This window comes from Molossus molossus, unplaced genomic scaffold, assembly GCF_014108415.1.
Source record: "Molossus molossus isolate mMolMol1 unplaced genomic scaffold, mMolMol1.p scaffold_m16_p_1, whole genome shotgun sequence".
In the NCBI taxonomy this organism is placed as follows: Eukaryota; Metazoa; Chordata; class Mammalia; order Chiroptera; family Molossidae; genus Molossus; species Molossus molossus.
Window position 1 is genome coordinate 223,696,629 of NW_023425344.1, and position 16,411 is coordinate 223,713,039.

A 16,411-nucleotide genomic window follows, 5' to 3' on the forward strand; every position below is an offset into this window, starting at 1 on the left:
TGTAACAAAAAAATAAATTAAAAAATTAATAATTAAAAAAAAAAAGGCTGTGGTACATGTAAACAATGGAATACTATACAGCTGTAAGAAAGAAAGATCTCTTATCCTTTGAGACAACATGGAGAGACCTGGAGAATATTATCCTAAGTGAAATAAGCCAAGCAGAGAAAGACAAATATCACATGATCTCACTTATTTGTGGAATATAATGAACAAAACAAGCTGAGGAACAAAACAGACCCAGAGACATGGAAGTGGGGTGCAGACTGACAAACCTCAGAAGACGTGGACATGGGAGGAGGGAAGAGATAAACCACAGAACTTATATGCATAAACAAGGACACAGACAATAATGCTGGATGGGGGCGGGGGAGACGGGATTGGTAGGAGGGGGCACGGGGGAAAAAGGAGAAACATCTGTAATAAAAAAATAATAAGTATACTTTAAAAAATTATTTTTAACTTAAATTTTCTACAGCTTCACTGCAATCTTCATAGAAATCAGAGACAATCTGAAATTCTATTTTCAAATCAGAGTACCTAAGAGCTAAGATGAACATGTTTTTGTTGCCATGACTCATTACACTACAGAAAGCATGATCCTTGGTAAGATTTAACAGACTTAGCTCTATATTGTAAGGGGTCAACAAATCTATGCTACCAAAATACCCATTTAGTTTGCCCACAGGATTATTTTAGTTCTAACCTTTGGATTAGAAAAATGTAAGCCCAGCTGGAGTGGCTCACTTGGTTGAGAGTTGCTCTGTGTGCTGAAAGGTTACTGGTTTGATTCCCCATCAGGGCACATACCTCTGTCACAGGTTTGATGCCTTGTCAGGGAGCATGGGGAAGGCAACAAACTGATGTTTCTATCTCCCATCAATGTTTCTCTCTCTCTCCCTTCCTCTCTCTAAGCATGTTCTCAGGTGAGGATTAAAAAACAAAGCCCAGCCAGTGTGGCTCAGTGGATTGAGCGTCATATCAGTGGACTGAGAGGTCCCAGTCCAATTCCCCATCAGGGCATATGTCCAGGTTGTGGGCTCAATCCCCAGTAGGGGGTGTGTAGAAGGCAGCTGATGGGTCTTTCTCTCTCACATCAATGTTTCTCTCTCTCCTTTCCTCTCTCTAAAATATCAAAAAAAAAAAAACAAAAAAAAAAAAACCTCATTGCTTCTTAGCCTCTGGCTAAGATCAAGTGAAGAAAAATATAACTTTGCTCAGATTCATTGAGCAATTAAGGGCATAGTGTGATAATGCATGTTCTCATTAGTGTGATATACACAAGGTAACTAGACAACTGCTACTTATAACTGAACATCGGTGTTTTGAAGGAGAGACAAGTAAACCTGATTAATTTACAAGTACTTGCCTGTCTCTTCCTGGACCTGTGAGATTCAGTCTTCATACGTATTTTCACATTCCCATCTCCACCATGCCCAATCTCAAGTTCTTTTTTGTATATTTCGTAGTATGCTCTGTTTTGGTTATTTAACTCCCTAGTCCAGCTGTACGTGTCCTTCCATCTGTCATTAAAATAACATAGTCATTTAGCTTTCTTTTTCAATAATATGTGGATCATACTAGCATTTGTATTGTAATTTTTATTTCCTTTATCTGAATCTTAGAAAACCTAGTCAAAATATTTATAATGTTAAAATTAAACTAGCACTATTTCCTTGTAAAATACAACAGACAAAGCCAAAAAAGAAGACTGGTAATGCTCAGGATTACAACACACTTAACTACACACTTATATTGTATTAGTTGGTGTGATGCAACAATGGATGATCAATTATTGTGAATCCATGGTTGTCCGTATAAGGAGTCAGGAGATAAAAGAGCAATGGCCACTAAGGAGAGCAGATAAACTATGCCATACATATTTCACACTAAAAATTGAAAACTAATGCTTTCAGTTTATTTTCTTGTTCCATCTCATGGTTTCTATTTTCTCTTTTCCAATTAAAGAAATGTATTCTTAATTATAGTTTACACATATATTATATTAGTTTCAGCTCTACGACATAGTGATTCAACATTTATATACTTTACAAAGTGATCACCACAATAAGTCTAGTAACCATCTGTTACCATATATAGTTATTACAATATTATTATGATCTCATGGCTAGGTATGCCAGGGCATTCTAAAATTCTAGAAAATTCTGTTCCCTGTACTGTACATTACAATTACATCTCTGTATCATCTCGCGGTTTCTATATTTTCCTTTCAACCTTCTATACACACATGACTGAAAAGCAAGAACTTTTGTGTCCTGGGACACTGAACTTTCAGTCTTAAAATCAGGACAGTTCCAGGCAAACAAAGATGTCTGATTGCTCTGAATCACCACCATCTTTCTCTGTCCATCTCAAAATCTCTCAACTGGCCTGGCCTGGTCAGGGCACATGCCCAGGTTGTGGGCTTGATCCCCGGCAGGGGGCATGCAGGAGGCAGCCAGTCAATGTTTCTATCTCTCCCCCTCTGCCTTCCTCTCTCTCTAAAAACCAATAAAAACATATTTTTAAAAAAAACTTATCCTCTCTTGCTTCTTTTCAACCATATTTGTCCTCTCAACCCTACTTTTGACCCCCTTGACCTTAACCTCAGCAATCTCACTCTCATGAGTCCTCCTTGACCTCAACCTCAACCCTTGTAACACCTGTCAACCTTAACCAATCTTATCCTCTGAGATCCTCTCAAATTTAGTCTACCTTATCCTCTCTACACTGTTTGAACACGACCTCACTCAATCACTGACTCTTAACTTCACCTCAGTTTGACTTCTAAACATCAACCAACCTGGACTTCTCCATCTCAGTAGGTCTTACCCTCTGATCCTTCACAGCTAACTGTCGTCTCAGCCTCCTTCCATAGACCTTGACCAACCATACCTCTCAACCTTGTTCTGCTGACTTCAATCTACCTCTTTCTCTCATTATTACCTAACTTTGTTATCTTTACTTTAACCCCATCCTCAAGACCTCCTGTTATCCCAATCTCCCTCATTTTCTCTCTTTTTAAAAAATTTTTTCTTTATGTACTTTTGAGAGAGAGGAAGGGAGAGGGAGAGAAACAGAAACATCGATGAGAACACTGACTGACTGGCTGCCTCCTGCATGCCCCCAATTGGGGGTTCGGCCCACAATCTGGGCATGTGCCGTGACTGAGAACCGAACTGGCGACCTCTTGGTGCATAAGTCGATGCTCAACCACTGAGCCACACCAGCCGGGCTCATTTTTCTCCTTAACTAAGTGATTACCACTATCATTTATCTACTCCTCAAAACCAAAACCTTGAGTCTTCTGAGACTTATTCATATTTTTATATTATATATATCACATTAGTCATCAAATACTACCAATTTGCTGCTAAACTTTTTTCTGGAACCCATTTACTTCTCTCTATCTTCAATGCACATGTTTTATTTCAGGTTCCATTATTATTCATCTATACTACTGCTAAAGCATCCTAACTGGTCCCTCCACCTCCAGTTGAAACAATGTCTTCCCTTCGATCTTGCTTCCCCCAAATACCATCCACCCTATATTCTTGTTGCCAGAGAGATATTTCTAAGATGAAAATCTGACCATATGCCTAATACTCCCTCTATATTATAGAATATTAATAATTTCCACCATTTAGGTCTTTAGCTCTCACTCTAAAAACCTTAATTCAAAGGTTGATACCCTAGCAAATCTTCTCAAATACCCCTTTCCCAAGTCTAAACTGTATGCCTCTCTTGAACTTCTATTAATTGTTTTATGCAAAATTCTAATATAGCATTTTTCTGGGCACTGTTATATTCTATGTCTGGGTACACATTTATATTTAGATGTCTTCCAGCCTCGATTATGCTGAAGCTTTGTAAGAACCAGTTTCTTAAATCTTTATTTGTAGGATCTAACACATGATAAACATAAGACAAATATTCAATTATTTTTCAAATATGTACATGTTACCCCACTTCCGAAAGTCAAATTATTATAACTTTCATCTTAAAGCAAAAGGGAAAAAAATGTCCTCAATAAAATAATTGGGATGCTAACAGAAACTTTTTAACACAGTTGATGATTGTTCTATTCCCTTATAGAAATTACATATTCTTTTTAAACGTACTATTTATTCTAATACCTATTGTCTTTAAGACTTGCTAGAGTTGGTATTTCTCTTAAAGCATAAAATTAACTGAAGAAATTAAATAGACCTTTGATACTCTTTACTCTCGCACCCACACTACTGATGTCTGCTAATGAAATATATATATTACTTGGAAAAACCTCCAACATCAGATGTGTGCCACAAACAAAAACTGCCTACTTATCAATCAACCAGAGTTCTTGTGTAATACTTGGCTTGAATTTTACAGTAATTGTGTAATCACAAACAGTGGGAATACAAGTTCTACCCCTCAACAGCCATGTGACCTTAGGCAAGTTACTTAAGCCCTCTGAGCTTCAGTTTCCTCACCTGTAAAATAAAGACAACTATATAGTTATAAACCAGTACAGTCCTACCACAAAGGCCTACCTATAAAAAGGCATAACTAGCCCTGGCCGGTTTTCTCAGTGGTTAGAGCGTTGGCCCGCAGACCAGAGAGTCCTGGGTTCAGTTCCCGCTAAGGGCGCATACTTAGGTTGCATTTTGTCCCTGGCCCTGGTTGGGGTTGTATGGATGGTGACTACTCGGTGTGTCTCTCTCACGTTGATGTTTCTCTCTCTCTCTCTTCCTCCTTCTCTCCCTCCTGCTCTATCTGAAGATAAATACAAGAAATGTCCTCGAGTGAGGATAAAAAAAATAAAATAAATAATTTTAAAAAAAGGCATAACTATAGCCCTGGCCAGTTTGGCTCAGCGGTTAGAGCGTCGGCCTGCAGTCCTGAGAGACCCAGGTTCGGTTCCCGCTAAGGGCACGTACCTCGGTTGCAGTTTGTCCCCGGCCCTGGTCGGTTGTGCGGGTGGCAACCACTCGATGTGTCCCTTCACATCGATGTTTCTCTCTCTCTGTTCCTCTCTCTCCCTCCCACTCTACCTGAACAAAAAATGGAAAAATGTCTTCGGGTGAGGATTAAAAAAAAAAAAAAAGGCATAACTATAATAAAAATTAACTTTTCTTTCTTTTAGTATCACTACAGATGCATAGTAATATAATTTATAAAATTACTGGTATTACTATTAAACAGCTAATTTACAACTTAAGTAATAAAATTGTTGTCCCGTATTCTTTAATCCCTTCCAAATACTAAAACCTACATCAGAGTGCATGTTGTGGCAGAAAGCTAACAACATTGACAATTTCTAGTGAATAAGAAGAAAGATTACTAAATTCTTCACATTTCATGATTCATTTCCATGTGATTGGTAATGTTATTTTAAAGAATAAGAGCCCAATCATCATGTATCAGTCTTGAAAAGCTAGACAAAGCTCAGACTGCTTAATATACAGAGCATACACATATAAACCAGAACATACATATACACAGACACATGTCAAACTCCAATTATAGTCTTACTTTAATCTTCACAGCATCGTAACGGATTTGTGAAAACTCACGAAGACCAAAAGAACCTCCAACAATCAACAACTGAAACAAAGAAAGAAAACAATTAAACAAAACAGAAGGACAGAATTCACTCTACCTATAGACTATAGTTGACCTTATGGTTTAAATAATATCATCACAAGCATTATATTAGTTGATCCTTACAAAAGACCTATGAGCTAAAGAAAAAATCCATTTTATAGATTACTTGTCCATGATCACAATAGATAATGCCAGGAATGAAATTCTGGCCTTGCTTCTTTAAAACCAGAATTCTCTCAAGTTTATAATTTTATAAAATAAGCCAACTGGCAGAGCCTTTTTCTCCATATCCTTACCGAGTGATAAAGAATCTCATGAGCCCTGGCCAGTATGGCTCAGTGGTTGGAATACTGGCCTTTGCACCAGAGAGTCCCGGGTTCAGTTCCTGCTAGGAGCACGTACCAAAAAAAAAATCTCATGAAATATGCCATATTTCTCAGTATGTAGTCAACTTTAAAAGAGCCCTTGAATTGTCATTGCTGCTTTATCACCGCCTCCAATAATTTAATGCACTTTAATTCCTTATCCTTAAGCTGCAAAAATTTAGCAATTTGAAAAAACATTAAGTTTGATCCATACTTTCTTTTTCATATCAATATAGTATTACTAATTAAAGAAATACAAAAATACATAAATCATCATGAAATACAAAATTTTATAATTTTGAAGTTGTAATACCAATAAAACCTTTAGACTATGAATTTCAAAACCCAATAAATCTGACCACATAAAAACTTAAAACATCTATCCCGACAAATATATGAAATTAAAACAACACAAATCAAAAGACAACAAATTAGGTATATGTCTGTTATACATAAGCAGCTAATATTTGCAATGTCAGTATGTAAGAATTCTTTGCAAAGTGAAATAATTTTTGTCTTTTAGTTTCAATGAAAAGACACACCCCTGGTTTTCCTAACTCCTCAGTTTCCCTCTATTCATTCCTCACCTTTCCAATCTTCACACTTCTACCTATTCACCACCAACACTGAGTCCCTAGGTGATGTCTTCCAGTTCCAGGGGTTTAAAAATAGTCTCTATAACCCAACAACCTCAAAATATACATTTTCAATGGAAAATATCCCCCTGAACTATAGACTTGCCTTTCTATTTGACATCTCTACTTAAAAGTCTAACGGGTGTGTGTGTGTGTGTACACACAACTTTTTTTTTTAAAGCCTCTTGATTTTTACCCCAACACTCTTTCTGCCCCAACCTGCCCCTAACCGATCTTTCACATCCCAGAAAATGCCAATTACTTCTTTGGAGTCATCTGCAGCTCCTCTTATTCCTATCCCACATTTAATCCATCCCTCTGTTCTGTCACCTCTACTTTTCAAAATACTTCTTGAATCTGACCATTTCTGCCTATATCCTCTTTTAATACTGTAGTCCAGGCCACTATCATCTCTTTCCTGGACTACTGTAATCACAGTACCTGCATGTCATATTAGAAAAAATCATCTGGTCTTTGTCCCAGATTTCTGGGAAGGGAGCTACTGAGTGTTTCAAAAATATTAATTGTGACCTTTTCTAAAAAAAAAAAAAAAAAATTCTTCATTGATTTTTAGAGAGAGGAAGGGAGAGGGAGAGGAAGATAGAGACATCGATGAGAGAGAACATCACTGGCCGCCTCCTGCATGCCCTACACTGGGGATTTGGCCGCAACCTGGGCATGTGCCCTGACCGGGAATGGAACCAGCGACCTCTTAGGGCACTGAGCCACACCGGCTCGGCTACCTTGTGACCTTTTAAGGGCTGCTACAACGTGGCAGGTGCCTTGCTAAACATTCACAAGGTGTTTTTTGTTTTTTTTAACTCAGCAACCTTGGAAGAACGATGCCAGTTCACAAACTAGAAAGCTGAGAAATGGATATGCAGGAAAGTGTACAATTAAATTAAGTAAATCCGTCTAATTCCAGTGATCGGATCGTCAAGCTGGAGAGGCTGATGTGTTTGTGTGTTTGCTTAGTAATTATTCAGATATGGATTAAAATTCGGTTCTTACGTCGCTCTCTGAAGCGCCAAGAAAGGTAGGAGGCGGGGCTCGAGGTCTCACCGGTCGGAGGAGACTGGGATAGGGCTGCCGAAAAGCTCCGGACCTACCGCCAGCCCTTTCCCAGCCCAGGCTACTGCGCCCGCCTCTCGCTTCAGTTCCCCGCCGCTTCGCCCGGCCACACAGGAGGTCCCCCCCTCCCGCGATCCCGCCCCGCACTCTTCCTCCAGGCACTCACCAACATGGGGACCCCGTAGCGAAGGGTCTTGCTCTTGCGCAAGGCGCGCGTTACCGCGGGGGAAACCATCTCGGAACTCTCAGACCCGCGTGGACACCCGGCCAAGCAGGCACGGCGCGGCCTCCCGAGTCTCGGCTCAGGTTCCCTCCAGACGGGGACATCGACACTCACCTCCTTCCTTCTGCTTCCGGTGCATAGTCCGCTCCTGTCAGGCCTCCGCCAGGCAAAAGCCATCGACTTCTCGTAACACACTCGCGTGACCTCCAGGAAACTGGAGGGTCAGAAGTTTGGTTCCGCCGGCTGGTTTGCTGTAGGGATTTAGGGATTTGAATCCTGCTTATACTCCTTGTCAAGTGGTATGGTAACCGGGTACCTCCTACGTTCTGGGTCTTGACCGAGGTCTTCTCAGAACACTCCCTGCTGGATAAAATTAAAAGATCTGAGCCTTCGGGAGATCACATCCACAAAGCAAGGCCAATGTAGAGCAAAATGGCTTTATTGAGTGCAGGTGGGCTGAGACAAAAGGGTTCAGCCTGGAATCAGGGTTGAGGAGGGGGTGTCAGTTATATACTCTACTATTAGCTGCTGGCAGTTCCTGCTGATGTACTTTATCAGGCCCATTGTCCACTCTGTAGTAGGACTGGGCTGGTATCTCTCCAGCATTTGCTGGGTTATCCATTGCCTTGCAGATAATCCAGATAATCCTTATCTGTACTCCACAAAAGGCTGAGCAAAGGTCATGCAAGCAACACAATTTTTACAGTTTCCACCTTTTCCAAGCTTTTACCTTTACCCCTTTAAAACATCACTGACCCTTTGAAAAATCAGCTAAGGAAAAAATAAAGTTGATAGTTTCTATGGCAATTTATGGGATGTTGCGTTGACCACCTTAATATAGATTTTTAAATAAATAAATCACCACAAAAGGTTAGCTTGAATGGTAATCAGTATAGTGTCTTGATGTCACTGAACCTTTAATGCTAATGCTTTTACTGTGAAACCGCCTGTAATCTTCATTTATGAATGTCAGTTCTCCAATCACTCAAACCATCTAGCACACCTTTTTGTGGGTCATTAGAAGGCTTCAGGAACACAAGATGGAAAGATATCCCTGCCTTAAAGAAGCTGGCAATAAAATGGGCACACAAATAAACGTGTGTCTATTGTGATAGCTTAGGAAAAAGCCCCCATGTGCCATTTGCAGAGATGAGTCAAAGAAAGCCTCACCTACCAAGTCCAACTTTCTTAGCAAAGAATTTAAAGCCCTCTGTAATGTGACTTTGGCCTGCCTTTTCTGCTACTTTTCCTCATTCACTCCATACTCCATCCTGACGGAGATAGTATTCCTTGAGTATTCCATGAATTTCCATGTCTTCAAAATGCAGTTCAGGAATACCAGGTTCTTGAGTCCTCCCTTACTCCACAGGCAATGTGAATTATTCCCTGGTAGGATGTTCCAGTAGCCTTTGACTAATATCACAGAGCACTATCATTTTACAATTATAGTGTATAAAGTCATTGCTGCTCCAAATAACATAAGCAAAATGAATTTGAAACTTGGAGTTTTCTTTTTGACTATGGGCAAGGAAAATTAGTTAAACCTGACAACCCTCACCAACAAAAGCATCACCCAAACTGAACCAAGGGAGATTTTGATCAGGACAAGGTTTATAAAAGTAAGATGGATAATTCCTTTTCTTACCCCTATTTGTCCAATCTTCCATCAGCCTAATCTCTCCAAGGAAGAGACACCTGGCAAACTGGGGGACTGGAGCAGTAAGAAAGGTGGCAGGACTTAATCTGAGAAGTTTGGAGTGCTGGCAGAAATTATGTAGATTTATAAGGGAGTCTGGAGCATTTGTAGAATGTAGGAGAATTTAGGATTGAAAGGGTGGGCTTAAAAACAGGGTTGCTATGGTTTATAAATAGGGTCTCCTTTAATGATATGATTCTTTTGTACTTTATTTTGGATTGTTTGATTTGTGCTTTTTGTTGTGTGTTTGTTTAATTAATCTATGTGCTGAGAAGGAACCATACAGGGCTGTAGGGTTTATTAGAGAATGTATTGTGACATATGCAAAAGTTGGCATTGCTTCTCTCCTCATTTATCTCCTTTTGATATCTCAGGACTCATATAGCATCCAGGTTAGTTAAGTGTATTATTTCTCCCCTTTCCCTCAGATTCTAGATGCCAAGGGTGCTATTCTAAAAGTCTAGACCCACACCAGTCCCTCAGGACTGGTACATTCTTCTTCTTCTTTTCTTTTTTAGAGAGGGAGAGAGAGGTAGAAACATTGATGAGAAAGAACATTGATTGGCCACCTCCTGCATGCTCACTGGGGAGCAGGCCCACAACCTGGGCACATGCCCTGACCGGAAATCAAACTGGCGACCTCTTGGTGCATGGGTTGACGCTCAACCACTGAGCCACACCGGCCAGGCTGGTATATTTTTGTTATCTAGTCAAGTTATCCTCCAGTATCTGCTCTACCATCACTTAACTCATGCAGGTATATGAGAGTTATCAAAATCACCGAGAGCATTAGCACTGAGGTCATGTTTTAGAACTATGGCCAGATTTAATGGCTATGGCATGGAAAGTTTAGTTACTTCATGAGTTTTTGTATTGTTCTGTAATTGACATGGAATATCTAATTTGATTCACTCAAAAGCCATATAAAGTTTGAAAGAGCATGATTGCAGAGTCATTTTACAGGTGAGCAAATTGAGGCTCAGAAAGATTAAGAGGTTTGCCCAAGGTCACACTTTGTAAAGTAGTACAAATGCCCCAACTGGTACTAAACTTCCTGCAGCATTTGACAATAGTATTGACTATCTCCTTGAAATTACTGCCTCCTATGGCTTCCATGGATGTTTGGCTTTCATGGATCTTCTCCAACTTTGAGACTTCTTTTTAGCTTCTGAAATTCTGTAGACAGCAAACCGGAGTCCTTAGCCTTGTTCCATCTTCGTTCAGTCCCAGCGACTTTTAAACTGTAGTGTGCACAGAATCCCCTGGAGAGCTTATTAAAACACAGATTGCTGGGCGCCACCTCCAAAGTTTCTAATTCAGTATGTCTGGAATGGGACCTAAAATGCGACTTTTCTAGCAGGCTTCCAGGTGTTCTTAGGTAAACTCAACTTTTACCTTGGCTTCAGATTTTATCACAGTGTAGATTATTTCCAGTAGCCTCAATGGTTTTTGTGTACCTTCAAGTCAATGTGCCATGAAGATTTATTTCTTTTTTCCTTCCTTCCTCCCTCCCTCCCTTTTTTCTCTCTGTTCTAACTTCTGTGGCTAGAACATTAAGAGTTGGCGACTTCGTTTCCAGTTCAGTCCAATTTGAAGCCAGTTAAAATTAAGTCCTTGACATTAATCAGCTAGGGAATCAACTGTTTCCACTTTAATGCTTACATTTCTCTTATAATAGCAATCGTTAACATTATAGTTTTAGAATTATTTGTGTATTGTCTTACTATTTTTAATGGAATATAAGCTATAGAATTAATGGGGTCATGTCTAATACATTTCTGTCCTTCGTGACTTCCTTTGTAGTCCTAAACCACAATCCATCATTTTTGGACAAACAAACGAAATTGCAATGGGAAAGGTGGCAAGAGCATCCCATACCATGCTATACCAAAGAAAAATATGCTGTGTAATACTTTGGAGAAAATCAAAGCTAACTCTTCTATACAAAAGTGCTAGAGGTCTCTCTTCTGTACAGATGAATGGAACAACAACAACAAAAAATCACAGTTAATTGCATTGTTTTAAAGTGCACTATTACCTAGACTGCAACAAATTTCATCAGGTAGAGCAAATCAGGAAAACTCTAACCTTCCAGTTGCCCAGGGACTAAAGCCCATCTGAAAGCATTGTAAATATTGCCAATTAAGTTAACTAGGCCTTCCTTTTTGGGTAGGTGGGTGTGTGCTTTTGTGATATAAGCCAGTGGTGACAGATTTTATCTATTGACTTATGTATAAAAATTTTGCAGCTCTGGCCAGTTTGGTTCAGCGGTTAGAGTGTCAGCCTGTGGTCCAGAGAGACCTGGGTTCAGTTCCCGCTAAGGGCACGTACCTCGGTTGCAGTTTGCTCCCGGCCCTGGTTGGGTTGTGCTGGTGGCAATCACTTGATGTGTCCCTTTCATGTTGATATCTCTCTCTCTCTCTCTCTCTCTCTCTCTCCCCCTTCCACTCTATCTGAACAAAAAATGGAAAAATGTCCTTGGGTGAGGATAAAAAAAAAAATTTGCAGAAAACCTTATATTTAGAAATATAAAAACAAATGTTTGAATCCAGAGCAAATAACATGTACTTTTATCTCAAGATAAACTCTTTGAAAAGGAGACCATTAACAAATGGCCTGTCTATATGTATATTTTGTTTTAAGTGCTTGAGTAACATTGTTGTCCACCACTGGTTTAAAAAATTTTCAAATGTCATTGTACCTATAAAGTTTGTGTAAATCAAAACACAATGATGCCCCCGGCCAGTTTGGCTAAGCGGTTGGAGCGTCGGCCTGCGGACCAGAGAGTCCCGGGTTCTGTTCCTGCTAGGGGCACGTACTAAAAACAAAAAAAAACACAATGCATTCTTCAACAGATGATTGGATAAAGAAGAGGTGGTACATATAACAATGAAATACTACTCAGCCATAAAAAAGGATGAAATATTGTCATTTGCAATTACATGGATAAATCTTGAAGGTATGATGCTAAGTGAAATAGATGGAAAAGGACATGAATCATATGATTTCACTCATATTTGGGATACAGAACAAAAGGCATCAAATGAACAAACAAACCAAAAAAAGCAAACTCCAGATACAGGCAACAGAGGGGAGAAAAAATGTGTATGGGGGGGAATAAAGAATGTAAATGGGGTCAAATATATAGTGATGGAAGGAAACTAGATTTCAGGAGGTGAGCACAAAAAAGAGTTTACAGATGTTGTATTATAAAGTTGTACACTTGAAATTTACATAGTTATTAACCAATAATATCCCAACAAATTTAATTTTTAAAAAACCACAATGCACATCCAGTAAAACTTGAACTTGACACCTCAAAAGTCAAACTACTGCCTGGCCAGTGTGGTTCTGGCTGAGCATTGACCCATACACCAAGAGGTAGCGGGTTCGATTCCCAGTCAGAGCACATGCCCAGGTTGTGGGCCAAATCCCCAGTAGGAGGCATGCAGGAGGCAGCCAGTCAATATTCTCTCTCATCAATGCTTTTCTTTCTCCCTCTCCCTTCCTCTCTCTAAAAATCAATAAAGAAAAAAAATTTTTTTAAGTCAATCTACTTCCAAAAGTAACCACTTCAAAATCAAGTAACATTATTTTATAAATTAAAAATATTTTCCCATTATATTGAGATATGATTGACAAATAACATTATGTAAGACTAATGTGTACAATAAAATGATTTGATATGTGTATATACTGTGAAATGATTACCTGAAAAAATTTAGTTAACATCTATCACTTCATATAGTTACAAAAATTTTTTCTTGCCCTGGCTGGTTTGGCTCAGCGGTTAGAGCGTCCACCTGTGGTCCAGAGAGACCTGGGTTCCGTTCCCACTAAGGGCACGTACCTCGGTTGCAGTTTGTCCCCGGCCCTGGTTAGTCATGCGGGTGGCAGCCACTCGATGTGTCCCTTTCACGTGGATGTTTCTCTCTCTCTCTCTCTTCCTCTCTCTCCCTCCCTCTCTATCTGAACAAAAAATGGAAAAATGTCCTCAGGTGAGAATTAAAAAAAAAAAATTTTTTTTCTTTGTGATGAGAACTTTTAAGATCTACTATAACACTATTAGTAACACTATTTTGAATAACCCCCAAATCAAGAAGGATATAAAAACAGAAATTATAATTTATTTGGCAATTAATAAAAAGGAAAAAAACTTTATATGAAATCCTATAACAGAAAATAAATATTCAACATATTCAATAACCGTACCCCTAAAAGAACCCCAAAAAAGTATAAAAAGAGAATTAATCAAAATGAAAGCTAAAATAAAAGAAATGGAAAACAGCCGTGGCCGGTTTGGCTCAGCGGTTAAGCATCAGCCTGCGGACGAGAGAGTCCTGAGTTCGGTTCCCGCTAAGGGCAGTTTGTCCCTGGCCCCGGTTGGGGTTCTGTGGGTGGCAACCAGTTGATGTGTCTCTCTCACATCGATGTTTCTCTCTCTCTCTTCCTCCTTCTCTCCCTCCCGCTCTATCTGAAGATGAATGCAAAAATGTCCTCGGGTGAGGATAAAAAAAAAGAAATAGAAAACAAACAAAACCAGAAAAATGAATTAATGTAAAACCAAAAGCTAATATTAGAAAGAATCAGTATACTAAGAAAAAATTTAAATCTGTTAAGAATGATACCGAAAATAAAACCTATATAATAAGTAAAAAAGATAATATGAGAATTTGAAGTTCTATTCTAATACATTGAACAGCTAGAGAAATTAATGGTTTTGTGATAAAACATAAATGATCATTTAAAAGTCAAACATATCAATTACTAAGGAAATTAGAAATTTACCATTAAAAAGGACTAGGCCCTTGGATGTGATAATAGGAGGAAACATTCATCTTAATTGAGCCAAATCATAACTATCTTTCAAAAGTCAATGAAAAACTAGTCTTTTTAGCAAACAACAGGGTGAATAAATCGGGCAAGGTTTAACAACAGTGGGAATAAAATATATTTTACTTATTTCTCAACATCTGTCGCAGCACAAGTTCCCTTGGACAGATACTTTATAATCTTGTACTCATTATCTAAAAGAATTACAGTCGGCCCTCGTTTATCATGGTTAATCAGTTCCAGACCTTACTGCGACACGTGCATTTCCACGAAGTAGGATTCTTTCTGTATACACAGTCCTCCCTGGCCACTTCACGCTTGGACATTCGCGGCTTCACAAAACCGCAATAGAGTGAAGCCGGCAAAGCGCTAAGTGGCGAGGATGACAGTAACCTTTCTTAGCACATCCACAGATGTATTTAAAGTCTAAAACAAACCTCCCAACCCCCTAAAATAATGCTGAGATAAAGAAAAGCTGCTTGGCCCTGGCCAGTTTGGCTCAGCGGTTAGAGCGTCGGCCTGCGGTCCGGAGAGACCCGGGTTCGGTTCCCGCTAAGGGCGCGTACCTCGGTTGCAGTTTGTCCCCGGCCCTGGTTGGTTGTGCGGGTGGCAGCCACTCGACGTGTCCCTTCACGTCGATGTTTCTCTCTCTCTCCCTTCCTCTCTCTCCCTCCCACTCTATCTGTACAAAAAATGGAAAAATATCCTCGGGTGAGGATAAAAAAAAAAAGAAAAGCTGCTTATTCTTTCCTTATCTCAGTAATCATTCACTTTGTTCTGGCCAAGACAAGGATTATATGCCCCCTGTAGCGACACTGTTTAATGTTCTTAAACTTGTACACCAGCACCACTCCCAAAACGGCCGATTAAAATATGCTTGTTTCCTGGACCCCCAACTCTGCAAATTTTTTTTCCTCTATTAAGATCTTATTAGAGATTATTCTATTGATGCTTTTCCTAGTACCTTAAAGGAATTTATTATTTAATAGACCCAAGAGACTTCCCTCTGACTTTCTGTACAATCCCAGAGCTGTTATCAACTTCCTTTGCCAAATGTTTGAAAGTTTCTGGAAGCATTTGAGTTCTTATGGCCCTGTCCTTTATGCCCTCGCTGGGTACAAAGTTCTTCACTGTCTATATGTGTTGGGTGTCTCTCAAACAAAAAAATATCACTTTCTGTGTAGCCCAGAGTTGATGCCTGGTAAGAATTCAGAAACCCAAGGGAAAGGATTGGAGATTAGCCCGGCCAATGTGGCTCAGTGGTTGAGCATTGACCCATGCACCAAGAGGTCACCGGTTTGATTCCCAGTCAGGGCACATGCCCAGGTTGCGGGCCAAATGCCCAGTGTGGGGCATGCAGGAGGCTGACAGTTGATGTTCTCTCTCATTGATGTATCTATCTCTCCCTCTCCCTTTCTCTCTCTCTAAAAATCAATAAAGAAAAAAAAAGGATTGGAGACCAGTGCAATAATGAGACATGGACAACAGTGTGGTGATTTGGGGGTAGAGGTGGAAGAGGGCATAGAGGGGATAAATGGTAATGGAAATTTATATGTATATATAATAATCTTTAAAAATTCTTTAACACTGAGAATAGCATATAAAATCACTCAATAAATGTAATATATAATTTAAAAAAATCAAATTTGGAAACAACTATATATGAGTAAGTAGTTGGTGTTAGGACGGACTAATGGATGGAAAAGCTAGATGTTGACAGGTTTGTGTCTGCTTGTTTCTGTGAGAGGCAGATTGGGCTAAGGGGAGAAGGTACCTGAAATACATTGTGACTGGGGGTGGGCGGTGGTAGAGATTATCCAGGGAACCAAGTCTAAGGTGCCCTTGGGACCAGATAAGCTTGAAAATAAACAAGGCTTCTGAGGAAATTACTGTAAATTGAGAATTAAGCCAGAAAACCAGTGGGGGAACACACAAACTTTAAAGTTTGTAGAAAGACCCTGAGGTTAAGAGTCTATCCTTTTTGAGTCACTGAAAGGCCAAG

At 39.5% G+C, this 16,411-nt stretch overlaps 1 protein-coding gene across 4 annotated transcripts in view; it reads right to left on the reverse strand.

Moving 5' to 3' along the window:
* LOC118634624 (cytochrome c oxidase assembly protein COX16 homolog, mitochondrial) overlaps positions 1 to 8,243 on the reverse strand; it is a 28,931-nt gene extending 20,688 nt beyond the window's left edge. The window contains exons 1-3 of one of the 4 annotated variants that reach the window (XM_036269307.1): positions 7,824 to 8,243; positions 5,515 to 5,586; positions 1,375 to 1,523 (exon numbers count right to left, since the gene is read on the reverse strand). In XM_036269307.1, the coding sequence (XP_036125200.1) occupies positions 1,497 to 1,523; positions 5,515 to 5,586; positions 7,824 to 8,057 (333 nt within the window). In that variant the 5' untranslated portion in view covers positions 8,058 to 8,243 and the 3' untranslated portion in view covers positions 1,375 to 1,496. Of the gene's footprint in view, positions 1 to 1,374; positions 1,524 to 5,514; positions 5,587 to 7,823 lie in introns of those variants that run through there. The other 3 variants (XM_036269314.1, XM_036269289.1, XM_036269299.1) reach the window with 3 other exon arrangements.
* Positions 8,244 to 16,411: the final 8,168 nt, after the last annotated feature.